Genomic DNA, 17,013 nt, shown 5'->3' with positions numbered 1-17,013 from the left:
AATTGTTTTATTTTTATAAATAGCATAAATAGCATGTAAAATACATATTGAAAGTAAATTAGCATCATATGTTATTAATAAGCTGATTTAGTAGCTAATACACTTACAAATGTAAATTTAGATTATTTCAGATATTATATTTCACATATGAGATAGCATACTTCATAGTATCTATGAAGATGTAAGTGTTATTTTTAATTAAATAAAAAGATGATAATTACATTTATATGAACTTTTTTTAATAGAAATTTTGATATAAAAATATTTATACATAATACCTTAGAATAAATTTATATGATTCTGAAATTTATATAATATGATTCTCATAAAAAATTTAATCATTATGCGTATTATGATTTATATTTTGTTGGTCATATCATAATGATATTTATTATTATAATTTTAAATATACATTAAGAAGGCAACATATGCCTTGTATCAATCAAATTATTCTTATATTTTTTTATTTATATGCCTTTATGCATATGTTTTAAATATCAACTCCAAGAGTTGAATAATTGATATATTATTGTTATAAATATAAAATAACTCAAAAGACTTGCAATTGTTGAATTTATCTATCGTACAAAATGTGATACATAAAGACTTTTATAGTCTTATTAATAATAAGAATATAACTTATTGTAGAATAACACCAGTAATTTTTCAAATTTATCTAAAAACAAATCATAATAATATAATACATAATTCATGAACATAAAAATATATTTGATATTATATTTAAATTATTTTTCTTAATTCTTAATTTTTAATTTATATGCATTATTTAAATAATTATTTTTTAACATAACGTAAATATGATAATAAATATATATAACATATACGAAAAATAATATAATTCTTTTATGAATTTTACTTGTAATTGTGTTATTCTATAATAAGAATGTAATGATAAATTTGTAAATTTGATTACTATTGTTATGATGTTTGATTTATTTATCTAATTTTTGTCACTGTAGTAAATACAGATGGAATTTTATAATTAAACAATTTTCATAATAATTTACAAACTTGAATGGTAAAAGATAACAATAATTTGCATATTTTCATTTTAATATTTTATTATTTATTACATTATTATAATAACTTTATTATCTATATGATTTTATTATTATAAATCTAATTTTCTTTTCCATCTGTAATTTGCTACATAAATTATTCTTATTATTGCGTATAATTGTACTATTTGTATAATTATGTACTTGTACTTACATTTTTTTACAAAATAACATATAGGTTTTAAACTGTTTAGATATAACAAAATACAAATCTCAAGTATTAATACGAAGCAAGATCACTGATATATAATAATATATAATTCGTATTATTTAAAATCAAGATTCTTATTTCAGAAAAATATAAAATAAAATATTTTTGACTTAATTGTTTAATTTTATTTTTTATTATCCTAAAGCTTATGAGAAATAATATATCTTATCAAATATAATTACAATTCTTTTTAAACTATATAACTATAAAATAAAAATTATGTATTATTTTTTTATATTGTATATAATTTATATTTTAGCTATATTAATCAATATAATTTAAATTATTCATATAAAGTTTATTAAATTATTTAATAAATTATTATTAAATGCTAATTCCAATTATATTTTGTATATTTTCCCGCTTTTTCTTCTATATTTCATGATGTTTGAACTGTTTCTTTTTGTAATTTTTATATTTAAAATATAACATTCAAATACGATATGAAAAATTTTTAAAATTTAATTTTTGAATTTAAAATTTAATTATTTGAAATATTTTTGGAATAAAATCTGATAATAATTAATTTACTATATTAATTCATAAATAAATATAAACATTTCAACAATTCAATATATAATCTTTCAAAACTTGATGAAGTAAGTAAAAAGCGCAGACGCAACTAGAGTATTCTAAACGGGTGGTAGTACGAAGTTTACTAGTAATCAATGGCGTGACATAGCACACTTAAAACTTGAAGATCATTAGTGTAGACAGTATTGAATTTAACTGTATTAAAAATAGTTATATTAACTTAGATCCTATAATGTTGTGTTTCATTATTATCAAGTAATCACATATTTAAAAAAAAAACTATTTCTTGATAAGTATAATAACAATTATACATTATTTTTAATTTGAAAAATAATATTCTTTTTCGACACTGTAAAATACAATTTCTCTGCTAACTACTGTATTATTAGATTTTCTTAATACGGCAGCCATAAAACATTTTAATTTAAAGAATTGTTGAAGCAACAAAAAATGAAACAATCATGTGATATAATTACAATAAAATTAAAATGATAATGTATATAATATATAATAAGTAATTAAATGCATTATGAATGGTGGATCAAATATAAAATATGCTATTATAATCTTTGATGAAAAATGTAAAGAAGGTATGTCATATTTTGTGATTTAAAAAAATTTGTTTATAAAATAATTAATATATTTAATATATATTAAATGTAATAAGTAATAAATTATAATATTAATATACATTTTTATATATTATTTACAATAAAAGATTTCTTTATAATAATACATTTCTTTATGTTCTTTTAAAAATTATAATATTTGAAATAATATTTTATGAAAGATATATTTTATTAAAATGACATAATTTAATATTTTTTCTTTTAAATTTAAAGAAATTTGAAATAACTATTTATTTATAATTTTGTATATAAATAATATTATTTATAAATATATATAAAATTTCCTTTATTTTTTTTAATATAATATTGATAATAAAATGATTTTTTAGTATTCATTATATATTAAAAATAAATAAATTGTTTTAAAATATTTATATAATTGACTTTTAAAATAAATATTTTAAAATTTATTAATGCAAAAAATAGCAAATAAATTTAAGTTAAATTTATACTTCTTAAAATTTTAATATTAAATTTTAATATTAAAAAGTATATACCAATATTTCTATAACATATTCTTTTGTAATAGAATATTTTATTATATCATATATTTAAAAAGTGATTCATATGAGTTAATATGAAATGAAATTGCATTTTTATATAATATGACAATAACAAATATTACATGTTTCAAAGAATAAATAAACCTAAATATGGGTAGTAGAGGAATTGGGGATATTCCAACAATATTTCATCCCCAGCAGACTTATACACCAAATATTATTCTTGGTGATAATCAGCAAAATCATGGCTCTCATAACACTAGTCAAGTTACTCATGACAATTCTGGTAAGTATTAGTTACTTATATATATATATATATATATATATATATATATATATCTTATATTAATCCTTTGTGCCAATCTTGCATAATTCTAAAAATAATATTTTCAGTCATGTTTTTAATGTTAAAATTTTTTGGATATTATAATCAAAAAAAGTTAAAATTAAAATTTAGATTTTGTAATACAACTTTTTTAAATATTTTTTTAATATTTTTTTTGAATTATAAAAAAAATTTCATAACAAAATTAATTTTTGTGGTAATTGATTTCAATATAAAAAAATAATTTCAAAATAAAAAAATAAAAAAATAAAATATTTTTTTCAAAAATTAGAAAATTGATTTTTAATAAAAAAATTTTTTCCTTTCTCTTCTTTTTTTTCAAAATTGATTTATAATTAATAAATAATAATTATATAATAATTAAAAAATTAAATGATATTAAATGATATCAATTTTAAAAAATTGCTTATATATTTCTTTTAAAAACTTATATTTTTGTTCAATATTCTTTAATTTGATTATATGCTATGATTCAATGATTCCATGATTAATATTATTTATTATTATGAGAATTAGTATTAAGAAAAAATTTTACTTGAATTATATAATTTCTAAATAATTAGGCTGTGAACAGCAACAGGGATGTAGCGTCAGTGGTGGTTGTGGTGATTCCGTACCAAGTTGTCGTCCCTTGGAGACAAGTGGTAGCGGAATCGCTTCTGGGGGGGCTGGAGATAATCAAGGGCACAATACGAATCAAACTCAAGTTCAATCCCATGTGACAGTATCTTCAATTACTTATCAACAAAGACCCAATTCTTTATCTGCTTGTTACGCATCTTGTTGTGCCGAATCTGCGAAAAAGGTTTAATTTTCAATAATATCTATATAATTTATTATTGATAATCTAAAAAAAAATAGAAAATTATATTTTATATAATTTAAAAAATTCTTTTTAAAAATTAAGCTTGTTTTTTCTTTTTTAAAGTATAAACTTTATAATCATTTTATTTCTTTATATAATTTTTCGAATTCTAATTCTTAAAATTAATAATTTTCTTATTTTAAAATCCAAAGTTTAATAATATAATCATATAATTTATTATGTACATACTTCTTTTATATTTCTTAAAAATATATATAATGTATTATCTGATGTTCATATATTACAATTTCAGATATATTTTGGAGTGTGCGTCACAATATGTGTTACAGCAAGTTGGGTCGGTGCAACACATTGTATTAAATATTTATATTTTGACAAACACGAAATTTCTACTTATTCACCGTTTTCTAACTCATCTATTACAGGACATCATCAGCATGTAAATATATAAAATCTTTGTAGTTTTATAAATTTTTATTATATTTAAATAAATACGATTTATTAAACAATATTTCTATAAAATAAATTATAATCAATTATAATTATATGTATTTCTATATAAATTTGATAAAAATTTAGATCTATTTATTTCGATTTATTTTGTAATTACTTTAATAATTAACTTTAATTATTAATTTAATAATTAATAAATAATATAATATATATAAAAAAATATAATTCAATTGAATTATATTTATATTAAAACATCATTTATTATATAATAATTTAAATCTTTTATAATTTTTTCGTTTTACGAATAAGACATAAAATCTCTAGTTTAACTTAACTTTAACTTAATAAAACGTTGTTTTAAAATTTTTTTTTAATTTTTAGATAAATTCGATATTATTTTATTTTTCGATAACTATTTTAATTTAATTTTATTTGTTATATATTATTCTTTTTTTTTCAGTATTATTATATTTATTTTTTTTATTCTGAGATTTATATTTTATGATTTTTTAAAAATATAAACAATATATTGCAAATAATTCATTGATTTAAAATAAAAAAAATGAAGAAATAGCTTTTGTTCTTTTTGAAATCTTTTCAGAATAAATATATAAATTGCAATTGATATAATGATTAATACAAATATCGATATTAATTATAATATAATATAATATAAATTATATTAAATTATTTAATAAAAATATAAAAATAATATTAATTTAATTAATTATTTTATTTTAAATAAAATTTATTATCCGAATATAACATTCTTAAATATTTCTTTCATATCTTTCTTTTTTAGGCGATTCCATATAATGCTCCATTCTTTACAACTTGGTTTTGTACGAATTGGGAAATTCTTTACTTCCCAGTTTATTTTCTTTGCCAATCTGCAAGAATTAAATGTAATACTCCATCCGAAATAATTGCAGAAAGTTTACGAGGTTTTCGTGACAAAGGATTTACCGGTGGTCGTTTCTTAATTAGATGTAGTCTTTTTTGTGGACTTTGGGTAGTTACAAATTATATGTATATTTATTCACTTAGAATATTATTAGCTACCGATGTAATGGCACTTTTTGCAACAAACGTATCTTGTGTGTATTTATTATCATGGGTTATTCTTCATGAACAATTTGTTGGAGTAAGGGTGAGCAACATATTCACAAAATTTATAATGTATCTTTAATTATTAATTAATGTATTTATGAATAAACCTATTACAGATAGTAGCAGTCATTTTATGCAATACTGGAATTGCACTTTTAGCATATATGGATGGCATAACAGGAAGCCCAACTTTAGGAGGTGTTGTTTTAGCAACATCGGCAGCGGCTGGTTCAGCAGTTTATAAGGTAAAAATCAATGCTTTTAGATTTTAAAAAAAAAATTATTTTAAAATTTCTTGCGCTTCAAACATGCTTATTACTTATTTCATTAAATATTATTCAAATATTTCTCAAGTTTTTTCTCAAATGCGACCATAATTGTTTATGTTTTAAAAAAAAGATGATAATTGTTTAATTAATTATATTTGAATATAATAAAATAAAAATATAATAAAAATAACAAGATAATAAGCAAAGACAAGGCACTCTAAATATATATCATAATTGGAGTGATAAGCATAAAGATTATAATTTATATGTTGATTTTTACTATGTTAATATTAAATATTGTTTAAATATTATTAATATCAATTATATCAATATTAAATATATCAAAATAATTCAATGAATCTTATAAAAGTTATAATATAATGTTAAATTAGGTGCTGTTTAAAAAAGTCATAGGAGAAACAACATTTGGTCAAATGTCTTTATTCTTTTCACTTATTGGATTGTGCAATGCAGCATTATTATGGCCAATTTGTTTAGCTCTTTACTTTTCGGGAGCAGAAAGCATACAATGGGTACGATTACCATGGACGGCATTACTTTCGGCAAGCATTTTGCATTTAAGTTAGTATTTCACTTAACATTAATTATCTAGAATTCAAAAAAAAAGATTAAAAAAGAAAATTATATTTTATTATTATTTAGTTGCAAACATGCTTGGTAACTTCAGTATTGCTTTGACCTATGACCTATTCATTACATTAGGATTGATCACCGCTGTACCTGTATCCGCAGGTACGGTAAAAATATAATTTTATTAATTTAATTTATAATAATCATATTTAATAATTGTTCAATATCATGGTATTACAGCATTGGATGTTCTTTTATACGGAGCTCATTTTATGGGCATGAAATTGGCAGGAATGATTTTTATAGCAGTTGGCTTCTTTCTCGTGATGTTTCCAGATAATTGGCCAGATTACATAACCAGACTACTCCGGTATGCACTTTAAATATAATTTTTATATATAATTTTATGGTATGTTTATAACTTTTAAATGAATTTTAGTTTTTAGTTCTGTAGATATTTTAAACGTCCTATGTTTGTTACCTTTTTACATACACGTGTGTGCACGTGTATATGTATGTATCTATATATACATATATACATATATACATATTTATATATTTTTTCTTTCCATTTTTGCAAGAATATTAAAATGTCGTTTATCTTGTTTTGCACCATAGAGGCAGTGTAGTCTCACTGATGTAGGATATGCTTGATATATAAAAATGGCCTATAAATATCTTTCTATTATTCACTTCTGTATTTGAATTTCTTTGAAGCATATCTAAATTCATATTTCACTTTGTGAATAGCTTTTAATAAAAAAGATAATCTATTTTTAAATTATGCAATTATATATAATATATTTGTATATAACATTTTAATATTATGCATAAAATTATCATGTATATTGCTTCTGCTATCATATTAATTCTGTCAATAATTTTAAAAATGTTGAAATATTTATAAATAAATAATATATGTTTTTATATTAAAATCTTATTATGTTATATTTTCATTGATGATAATATTATATTTTTTTTTAAAACGCTGTACGTGCGTTCACATGTATAGGTAAATTTGAAAGATTAATTCGGTCTAATCAAAATATTTTTTTATATTTTTAAAATATTAATTAAAAATGTGTGATAGTTCATATAATGGTTTTATATTTTTGCTGTGTAGAAAAAATTCAAAGCAGAGAGTAGACATTTTCTTTGCCATTTAGAGGTACTTGTGTGTTTCATGAATTAACAAAAATGAAAAATGGCATTGATATTATTTTGCAGGATGCCTGGAATATGCAACAGGTTTAAAGTATAATTAAAAAAATATCTTTTATATCCAAAATAAATATTTCATGATTATATCATATATTGAATAAATTAGTTTTTATTCATAGAAATGATAGAGTTACATGTTACAAAGCTCAAAGTTTATGCAATAACTTGCTATTTTGTTAATGCAGCTTTTAGATACATGCAAATTGTGGAAATATATAGTAGTTAGAATATATACAATTTGTTAATTATTAAAAATATAAAAATTAATGTACAATATAATGAAAAATTAAATGCACATAAGTTTGTTAAATGAAAGCTACTATTATTATTATAAAATATCTGTAAAAATATTTAATTTATTTCTACATGCAAAAAGTCAATTTTTAAAAACTAAATTATTTACAATCTAATGATTTTATCAATTAATAATTAATTTGAATACATTATCGTTCATAATTTAATTTAAAATATCTTTTGCTTATTAATTAAAGAATTAATTAAAATATATTTATATATATATAATTTTTGTATTTTACGCATTATAAAGAAATAGTTAATATTGAATTTTAATTTATAAAACAGAAGGATTTTTATTTATATTTGGTTTTTATTCGATTATAAAATTTTATTGTTTTTTATAGAATTTATCTTATTTTTTTTATTTATTTTTAATATATTAACTATCAAAGCATTTGATATTTGAGAATAAAATATAATATATTATATTCTGTCTTTTGTAATCGAAAAAGGACTTTTAAGTGTTCATTATAATTAATGATTTTTTATCTGTTTAGAAAAAAATAAAATTTAAAAAAGAATTATAAACATACAAATAAATTGTACATATATATTTTATATGAATTTTTATAAATTATTTATTTACAAATATTTTTTTAATATAGTGGTACTCAAAAAAAATTAGCTGCGATTGATGAACGACATATTAATATATTATATAAAAAAACAAATAAGAAGTAAAGCAATAAGATTAAAATAGTAAGATTAAATAAAATGACTTAATAAATTTAATTTAATTTAATTCAATTTAAAAAATAGTAAATAAAATAAAATCAATTATATAAAACCAAAATATAATATATAAAATAAATTATGAAAAGCTAAAAAATTTGTAATATTTTTTTTTTTTGTGTTATTTATATTTTAATTTACATTTTCGCGTTTTTTTTCATTCGCTCACTTTATTGCTTATTTAGATATTTCTAATATTATAATTTTACATTATTCTATAATACTTTTTAATATTTTTAATATTAGAAATAATGATGATAATACATAAGAAATAATTGCATTTGCACTCGTATTAATAAATTCACTAGAGTATGCGAAATATTACTATATTTATAATAATTATTTTTTAATATATTGAAACAAATATAATTAATATTATAATTAATATAAATATATATTTTATTTCTTTTGCATATATTAAATATTTGTTCTACTATATTAAAAAAACAATCAATTAATTCATGTTGTTAAAAAATAAATATATATAATGTTTCGTAAATCATTTTATCTAAATTTTAATGCAAGTCATTAATTTTAGATATATTTTTCCTATGTTTTATCAATAAAAAAAAAGGAGACAAAGTAAAATGTATAAGAATTATAAATATAAGCAAAAAAAATTTCTCATAAATGAAATTTTGTTTATACATATAATTGATTTGTCTGTAACCACCATTTTGCATAATATATAATTTAAAATTTAATATATATATTTACAAGAAATATTGAAATATTTTGAATTTAAAAAAAAAATGAAAAGTATATTTTTGATAGATTTAATTTTATTTATTAATAACATATTTCAATTTTTTTTTATTTAATTTTAAAGATTAAAAATACAATTTACTTGAATAGTTATATATTCAGAATTTATTAATTTTACTTTCAATATATGAATCAAATGAAACATTCAATTTAATTACATAAGAAAATACAATAAAATTGCTTGAGCTGCTTGTTGTGTTATTTGTGATTCAACATCAACACTTCATCACTCGCTTCCCAACAATCAGGATTATATGCTGTTACAGAAACATAGTCCTCATGAGTCACAGTTCGAGGTAAGAAAAACAAGCGCCTTCGTTTTATATGTTACTTACATCGAAAATTCATCTGTATTAATAATATGTTAAGCATTATTATTAAGTAATATATTAAATGAATAGCATTGAATATGACATTGCAAGTTATATCTTTCAATTATCTAATAAATGCAAAAGTTATAATAATTACCAAATTATTTTTTTTAATTCAATAAAATATAATAAATAATTAAAAAAATATGATTGAACTAAATAATTATAAAAAAATATGATTAAACTAAATATGATTATTAATTACTAAATATTAGTCTTAAAATTTTAGTGTACATATATATATATATATTTTTTATATTTTAAAACGTAATTTTTAAAATATTCAGATGAATTTTCTTCAAATGACAAATATAACGAAATGCATGATATGTCAAGCATGATGTTATGATACGTTTAATATCTATCTCTGTATCTATGAAACTATATGTGCTTCTTTTTTTTTTTAACTAAAAAGCATATATATTTGCCACTTTTATACATATGTTATAGTTTTAATTTTTACTTTAATCTTAATGTATTATATATTTTATTAAATACCAAATTTTTTTCTGAAATAAAATAATAAAAAAAAATAATACAAATAGATCAATATAGATTTAATTTTTGTTTTATATATTATTGAAAAAAATGTTGTTTGTTAATGTTAAATAAGAAAATTTTTCGTTCGTTAAATTTTTCATTCGATATTTTCTTATGATATTGAATAATGATTTAATCGACGCAAAAATTCTATAAATAAAAATTGCATTTTTCAAATATAATAATAATTAATATATTTTTTTATATTGTCTTTTTTCTATTAAATATAAATTAAATAAAATTAAAAATTTATATTTATATATAAATGTAATATAATTCATTCAAAAATATGAAAAATTTTTTTTATATTATATTTGCATAGAATTGTGAAAAAAAAAAAACTAAATTAGAATAAATATTATATAAAATTTGAACATTCAAACTTAGATTAAACTTTAATTAATAGCGCTGAAATTTATTCTTTTATATTTCTAGATATGTGTATAGATATTCATTGCAAAGAATTAAGAAATGACGATTTTAACTAATGAAAAATACTAATAAAAATTCATTGCAAAATTTTGAACCAATGAGTTTCAATATCAGAGGCAAACATTTTTTGAATTCAAATCTTTCAAAATCTATAAAAGACATAAAAAAAAAATTCAAAATTTTTAATATCCTACACTAAGATTTAGCTTTGATTTATATACGTATATGATATTTTTCAAATCGATAGGACGATGAAATAATAAAATAAAATGAAAAAATAAATTTTTCTTATTAGATTAACGAATTATTTATAATTTCCTTTAATGATGTATATAAATCGTGTAAAAAATATACTGCAACATAAAAAAAAGGATAAAACTAAAACCACTGTCAAAAGAAGCCGTCTACAGGTCCTTGCAGAAAATAACGAAAATATTGATAAAAGGGATTAATATACGCAGTACCACGGGCGGACAGCAGCGAAGGGGCACTTTTGCTAGAAGCCGGTATTCCTCAATTCAACAACGGCAATATCGGCTACGAAGTTACGGTGTTTCATCGGCATACGGTGATGGCCAAATGTTACTGCCAATGAACAACAGTAACAGCAATCAAGTTAATAGCAGCCAGTCAAGCAGCGAGATACTGATGACAACGAGTACGAATCTGACGCATCGGCACATTAACTCGTCTCAGCAGAACAACATGGATTCCGAATCCCAACGTCGCCGAATCCCTATTTCCATTACGACCTCAACCTTGACTCCGATTTCAACTTCCATCATGATAACTATCTCAACTTCGACCTCGACCTCGACCTCAACCTCGATCACAACCTCGACCGCAACGAATAATCATCAACGTTCCCATCCCTCTGGCCTTCAGAACTAATAACAAGGTATGGCTGAATAATAAAAGCCGCGAATCGAGGTTCTGAATTTTTGTGAAGTTACATCGAAAAGAATTATTAATATTTTCGTAATCAGTTTCGTCGACAGGTTCATCTTTCTCTTTATGTTTCTTTTTTTTTTTTTCACGCGATATTGTTATAAAAATTAATTCCACAATATATCCAAACAAATAAGAAAAAATAAAATTAAAAAAGGAAATTAAACAATATGAAAGTTTATTTCATTTCATAAAAATTATGTTGAACAACATTCAAATAATAATGTTTTATATGCGATTAATCAAAATACGATTCAAATGAACAATTCAAATTATAGGTTTATAAAGGAAAAACTATATCAATCTTTAATTGAATACAATTTATCTAATCGATTTATTAATTATTTTGCGAAAGAATCATCATTCTAAATACAATTAAAATAAAATATATTAATTTATATCTCCTATTTTTATTTTCAGGTTATTGAAAAATATAAAAAATATTTTGTAAATTCTGTAATTTTTTCTATAAATTTATAACTTTTTGTTTAATATTAATTTTTACAAAGAAAAATGAAATATAGAAACAATAATGTCATAATTTTTTATGAAATCAAGTGTTGTTTCTTACCTAAATTTTTCAGCAATCAATTGGTAAAACTCAGCAAAAAATTAAAAGAAATAATAAAAAAAAATAGTATGTTTATTGTTGGATTTAAAGAATTTTTCATATTAATCATAAATTTTATATAATTATATTAAATATGTGTTTGTATGCATATATATATATATATATATATATATATATATATATATTTTTTTTTATATATGTTCAATATATTTTATCGTACATGTTAAATATATCACATTGAACATATATATATTTTTTCTTTTTATATATGTTCAATCTATTTTATCGTACATGTTAAATATATCACATTGAATATGGAATATAACTCATTTAACTTGACAACTTCAAATTACTTGCAATTTACTCGTTGTATGATATTGTAGTATTAAATATTTTAATGTATATTTGTTTTAGTTAATTTTTTACTATTCAATTAATTTATTTCTGTTGTAGCCATACAAAAAATATCACTATTATAAATATTTCAATTATCTATCAGTTGAACTTGTGCTATATAAATTATATAATTAAAGATTTTTATTTTAATTTTATAATAAATAATATAATACTATGATAAATAATCAACGTTTAGATTTAGATAAACTTTATACATTTTCAGAAAACGGTCCAATTTTTCACTTGTCATCGTATCGAGATCTGCATGGAAGAAACCTTGAATATCGTACAGTTTTGTCGATGGTTTCATTTATTAAATTAAGATTTACTTATTGGTACATAGTTTGAAATATCATTTGAAATAACATTTATCTTACAGATACTTTGGTATTCGATATTTTTGGCTTTTATATGTACATCTTTCAGTTAGCTTTTAATATTATTTTTCTTATTTCATATTTTTCTTCTTAGAAATCTTATTGAACAAATACTGATAATAATAATTTATATGCATCGCTGTTCTTTTCATTTAATCATATAATTTTTATCAAAGCGATTTTATTATGCAATGAAAAGCTGTGAGTACTTTAATGTTGTCGAATTAGATCGTTTTATATTTTAATATTTTAAATAACGAATAATTAAAATTTTAAAATTTTATCCAATAAAGATATTTGCCTTTGTATTATGTATAAATATGTAGGTATCATATATATAATCATCATATATAGAATATAATTGATATCCAAAAATTTAAGAAATGATTCTTCGAGTCAAAATAAAACGAAAATCAAGAATTTGCTTTTTAGTTAATAACATTAAAAAATATCAAATACGAACAATTCAAGTAAAAAAAGAAAAGATTATTAGAAAAATTTTTTCTGTGAAAGAGAAATAGAAATGATAAAATATTTTATCGTATTCTATTATTAAAGATCTTGCCCTATTTTAATAATACAATACAATAAAATTTTTTTTTTACAAAAAAAATTTCAAATCATTGTGATTTTCAAATTCAATAATGGACAGCAACTTATCTCATATTATCTCATATAAATTATAGAATTACTACTTGAGAATCATTATATTATTTTTTATTTCTTAAACTATTATATATTTGTTCATATAAAAAAAATTATGCATATCCAGAATTATTTTCATTACTTTTTAAATCTCAATAATTAAGAAACAAAGCTGAAAATATAATTTTTATAATCTTGATTTTCGATTTATTTTAGAAAATTTTTTAATTCATCTTTTAAATTTTTGCATATCTGTAGCTGAATTGTTAATTTTGAAATGTTAGTTTTTGGTAGGTTGTATTTTTACTAAAATTACTATTACTTAATATATGCAATGACATGCCTGCATTTAAGAATGACTTTTCCCTGTAACTAGATAATTTTGTTAGTATTTCTTTCTGTTATTCTTTAATGTAATATTCATTTAGATGTAATTTAATGGAATGAGAAGTCGTAACTAATGCTGCTTGGCGTTTCGCGTGACAATTTTCTTTTTTTAAATTTAGTTTATAACGTAACGTATTATTAAAATTTGCGAATATTTCTATTAATATTTTTCTATATTTAAAAAATCTTTTCTTTTAACTTATTAATTAGTTTTTACATAGTACATAGTATATAACAATTATTTACAAATATTTACAGATAATTTTATAATATATCTTACATTTTTTTGTCAAAAAATATTATATATAATATTATATATTTCATTTAATTAGTAAAATTTTTAAATATATTAAAGATTGACATATAAATAAAATATATTATAAAGATATTAACAAAATTAATAATTTTTTACAAAAATGTCTGAAACATTATTAATATAATTTAATTCAGTATTTTTTTTTTTTAATTTCTTCTTTGAACGAAGAAACAAGCCGCAAATTTTAAAACTAAAGATGTGTAAAGCTATTTTTGTAAAAATTTTCTATAATTCATATCAAATTAAAAGAATTTTGTTCAAATAATATGAGATAATTAGAAAATTTTTACAATTTAACCATGCTAAAAAAAGAAAGAAAATATAATACTTGCATGCAAATGATGTTATTTAGAAAGTCAGGAAACGAATAATCTAAGATTTAATTACAGATGGAGTAGAAGACATGGACATGGAGTATCAGGAGGTACGCAACGTGATGTAATTGATTATCGCACTGGCTATATAAAATCACATCTTCGTTCTCCTTCAGGAAGAGTTCGGTGACTACGTGTACTATCATTTCAGGTAGAATTAATTTGCCAAAACAGTAATGTATGGACCTTCGAAATGTTTACATTTCAATTTTAAAAATCTCGAAAAAATATTGATAACAAATACAAAAGTCTTGAGGGATAAAAATTTTTAATTATATTAAAAATTGCATTTCAATTTATTCGCCGTATTTGGTCTAAATATTTATTTTAGTTTATATTATTATTTTCAAAATTTTTAATTTTTTCTTTCAATAATTTTAAAATAAATATTATATTACAATTCAGTTAAATTATTTACTTATATTCAATGAATATCTTTTTTCACTAAAATTCAATGAATTTTTTTTCAAATTCTGACATTATTTATTAAATTTTTAATCAAAATATGCGTTTATAATCAACAAATATTATTAACTTAGAAATTATTAAATTATTAAATTAAATATATAATTTGAAAAATTTCTCTTTAAGATAGTATATAGATTTTATCTTTAATAATTATTATATACACATATCTCTAAGAAATTTATTACTAAAAAGTATTAATTTTTTAATTATGATTTATTAATATAAATATTTAATATTTTTTAATTATGATAAAATTCATTCATGATTTTCGATTTTAATAATATTTTTATTTTCAAAATTATAGCTATATCATATAGTTACTTCTTTCATATTCTTTTATGAAAGAAGATATATAAGATAGAATATTAANCAATGCATATATGTTTTATATCATAAAAGAGAAAAATATAATATTGAACAATCATATCTTTATAGTCAATAGCAGATTAAAAATAAGATATACTATAACTAATTAGTCAAATAATTTAGATTTTTATTGATATTATAATTAAAAAATATAAATTTCATTTAAACTTTTTTTTTTTTAAAAACGTGATGTACAATAAAAATAATAGATATATTAAGTTTTTATTTTTTAATTATATTTAAATTTTAATATTATTCATAATAAATTAAAATCCAGAAATTAACTTTAAAGATAATTAAACTTAAAAAAAGAAAAACAATATGTAAATTAGTTTGAAAGGGAAAATAAAACAGTTTTAGAATTTAATTATATAAATGGTCTATTAAAGAAAAATATTTAGAACTATTAATATAAAATATTTAGAAATCATTCCTATCGTGTTACTCATCAAATAGATATGTAACTTTTTATCTCGATAATTTTTTTTTTTATAATAAAAATTCTCTTGAATATTTTACATTCAATATTTACATTTAATAAAATGCAAAAATTTTCATTTTTTTAGAAGCTTTCTATCAGTATTAATGGAATATAGTCAAGATTAGTCTAGAAATACATGATTCATATGTATACTATAAAGACAATCAAATATGATAACAATGAATGAAATAGATAATGAAAAGATTTTAATTTAATATGCGATGTATTTAGTTATAATCTTATAAAATGCAATCTTAAAATTATTAAAATTAAATAATACTAATTAAATAATATTAAAATTATTATTTTATTATATATAATAAGATATATATATTTTATTATCTAACTTAATACAATGTTTTAACGATTTAATCTTAATTGATTATAAAAAATAAATGTTCTTTAGTAAAGTGTTTTTATCAAAAAATAGTATTAAATTGCAAATTTTTTTTGTTTGTATTATCAAAAGAATATAAATATTCGCTCAATTAAATTATATACATTATATATAATATATCAGTTATTTCTATCTATTTTGTAGTATAAATATGAATTTTAAGAATTACTTATCCATTTAAGATAATTACTCTTCCATTTAAGAATTATTTCTAATAACTAAAATTAAAATATAATTTTGTATGATTTTATTTAGAATCTACGCAATCTGACAGTGAAAGATTACAATATGACAGTGATTTATAAAACTGTTTGAACGTATTCTATTAAATAATAAAAATATTTATGTTAGATTCAAATCTTAAAAAACAATATTATA

The 17,013-nt window shown here is 19.2% G+C and overlaps 1 protein-coding gene across 5 annotated transcripts; it reads left to right on the top strand.

Moving 5' to 3' along the window:
• The first annotated feature begins 2,354 nt into the window (after nucleotides 1–2,354).
• LOC122712458 (putative thiamine transporter SLC35F3) lies at nucleotides 2,355–15,195 on the top strand. Of its 5 annotated transcripts, XM_043932150.1 has the most exons (12): nucleotides 2,355–2,414; nucleotides 3,090–3,242; nucleotides 3,866–4,107; nucleotides 4,421–4,567; nucleotides 5,384–5,731; nucleotides 5,808–5,936; nucleotides 6,353–6,542; nucleotides 6,624–6,713; nucleotides 6,792–6,921; nucleotides 9,833–9,862; nucleotides 11,371–11,807; nucleotides 14,939–15,060. In XM_043932150.1, exons 2-11 carry the CDS (start codon nucleotides 3,107–3,109, stop codon nucleotides 11,798–11,800), a joined length of 1,872 nt encoding a protein of 623 aa, XP_043788085.1. In that variant the 5' UTR covers nucleotides 2,355–2,414; nucleotides 3,090–3,106; the 3' UTR covers nucleotides 11,801–11,807; nucleotides 14,939–15,060. The 5 variants fall into 5 exon arrangements, with proteins under 5 accessions (XP_043788085.1, XP_043788087.1, XP_043788084.1 ...); XM_043932152.1 differs by lacking the exon at nucleotides 11,371–11,807 and having other exon boundaries at nucleotides 14,939–15,195; XM_043932149.1 differs by lacking the exon at nucleotides 14,939–15,060 and having other exon boundaries at nucleotides 11,371–12,063.
• Nucleotides 15,196–17,013: the final 1,818 nt, after the last annotated feature.

The sequence above is a fragment of the Apis laboriosa genome, unplaced genomic scaffold (assembly GCF_014066325.1).
Source record: "Apis laboriosa isolate Shangri-la unplaced genomic scaffold, ASM1406632v1 scaffold202_cov151, whole genome shotgun sequence".
NCBI lineage: Eukaryota > Metazoa > Arthropoda > Insecta > Hymenoptera > Apidae > Apis > Apis laboriosa.
The sequence above is the reverse complement of the archived record's forward strand: the minus strand, read 5'-3'. Positions and strand labels throughout refer to the sequence as shown.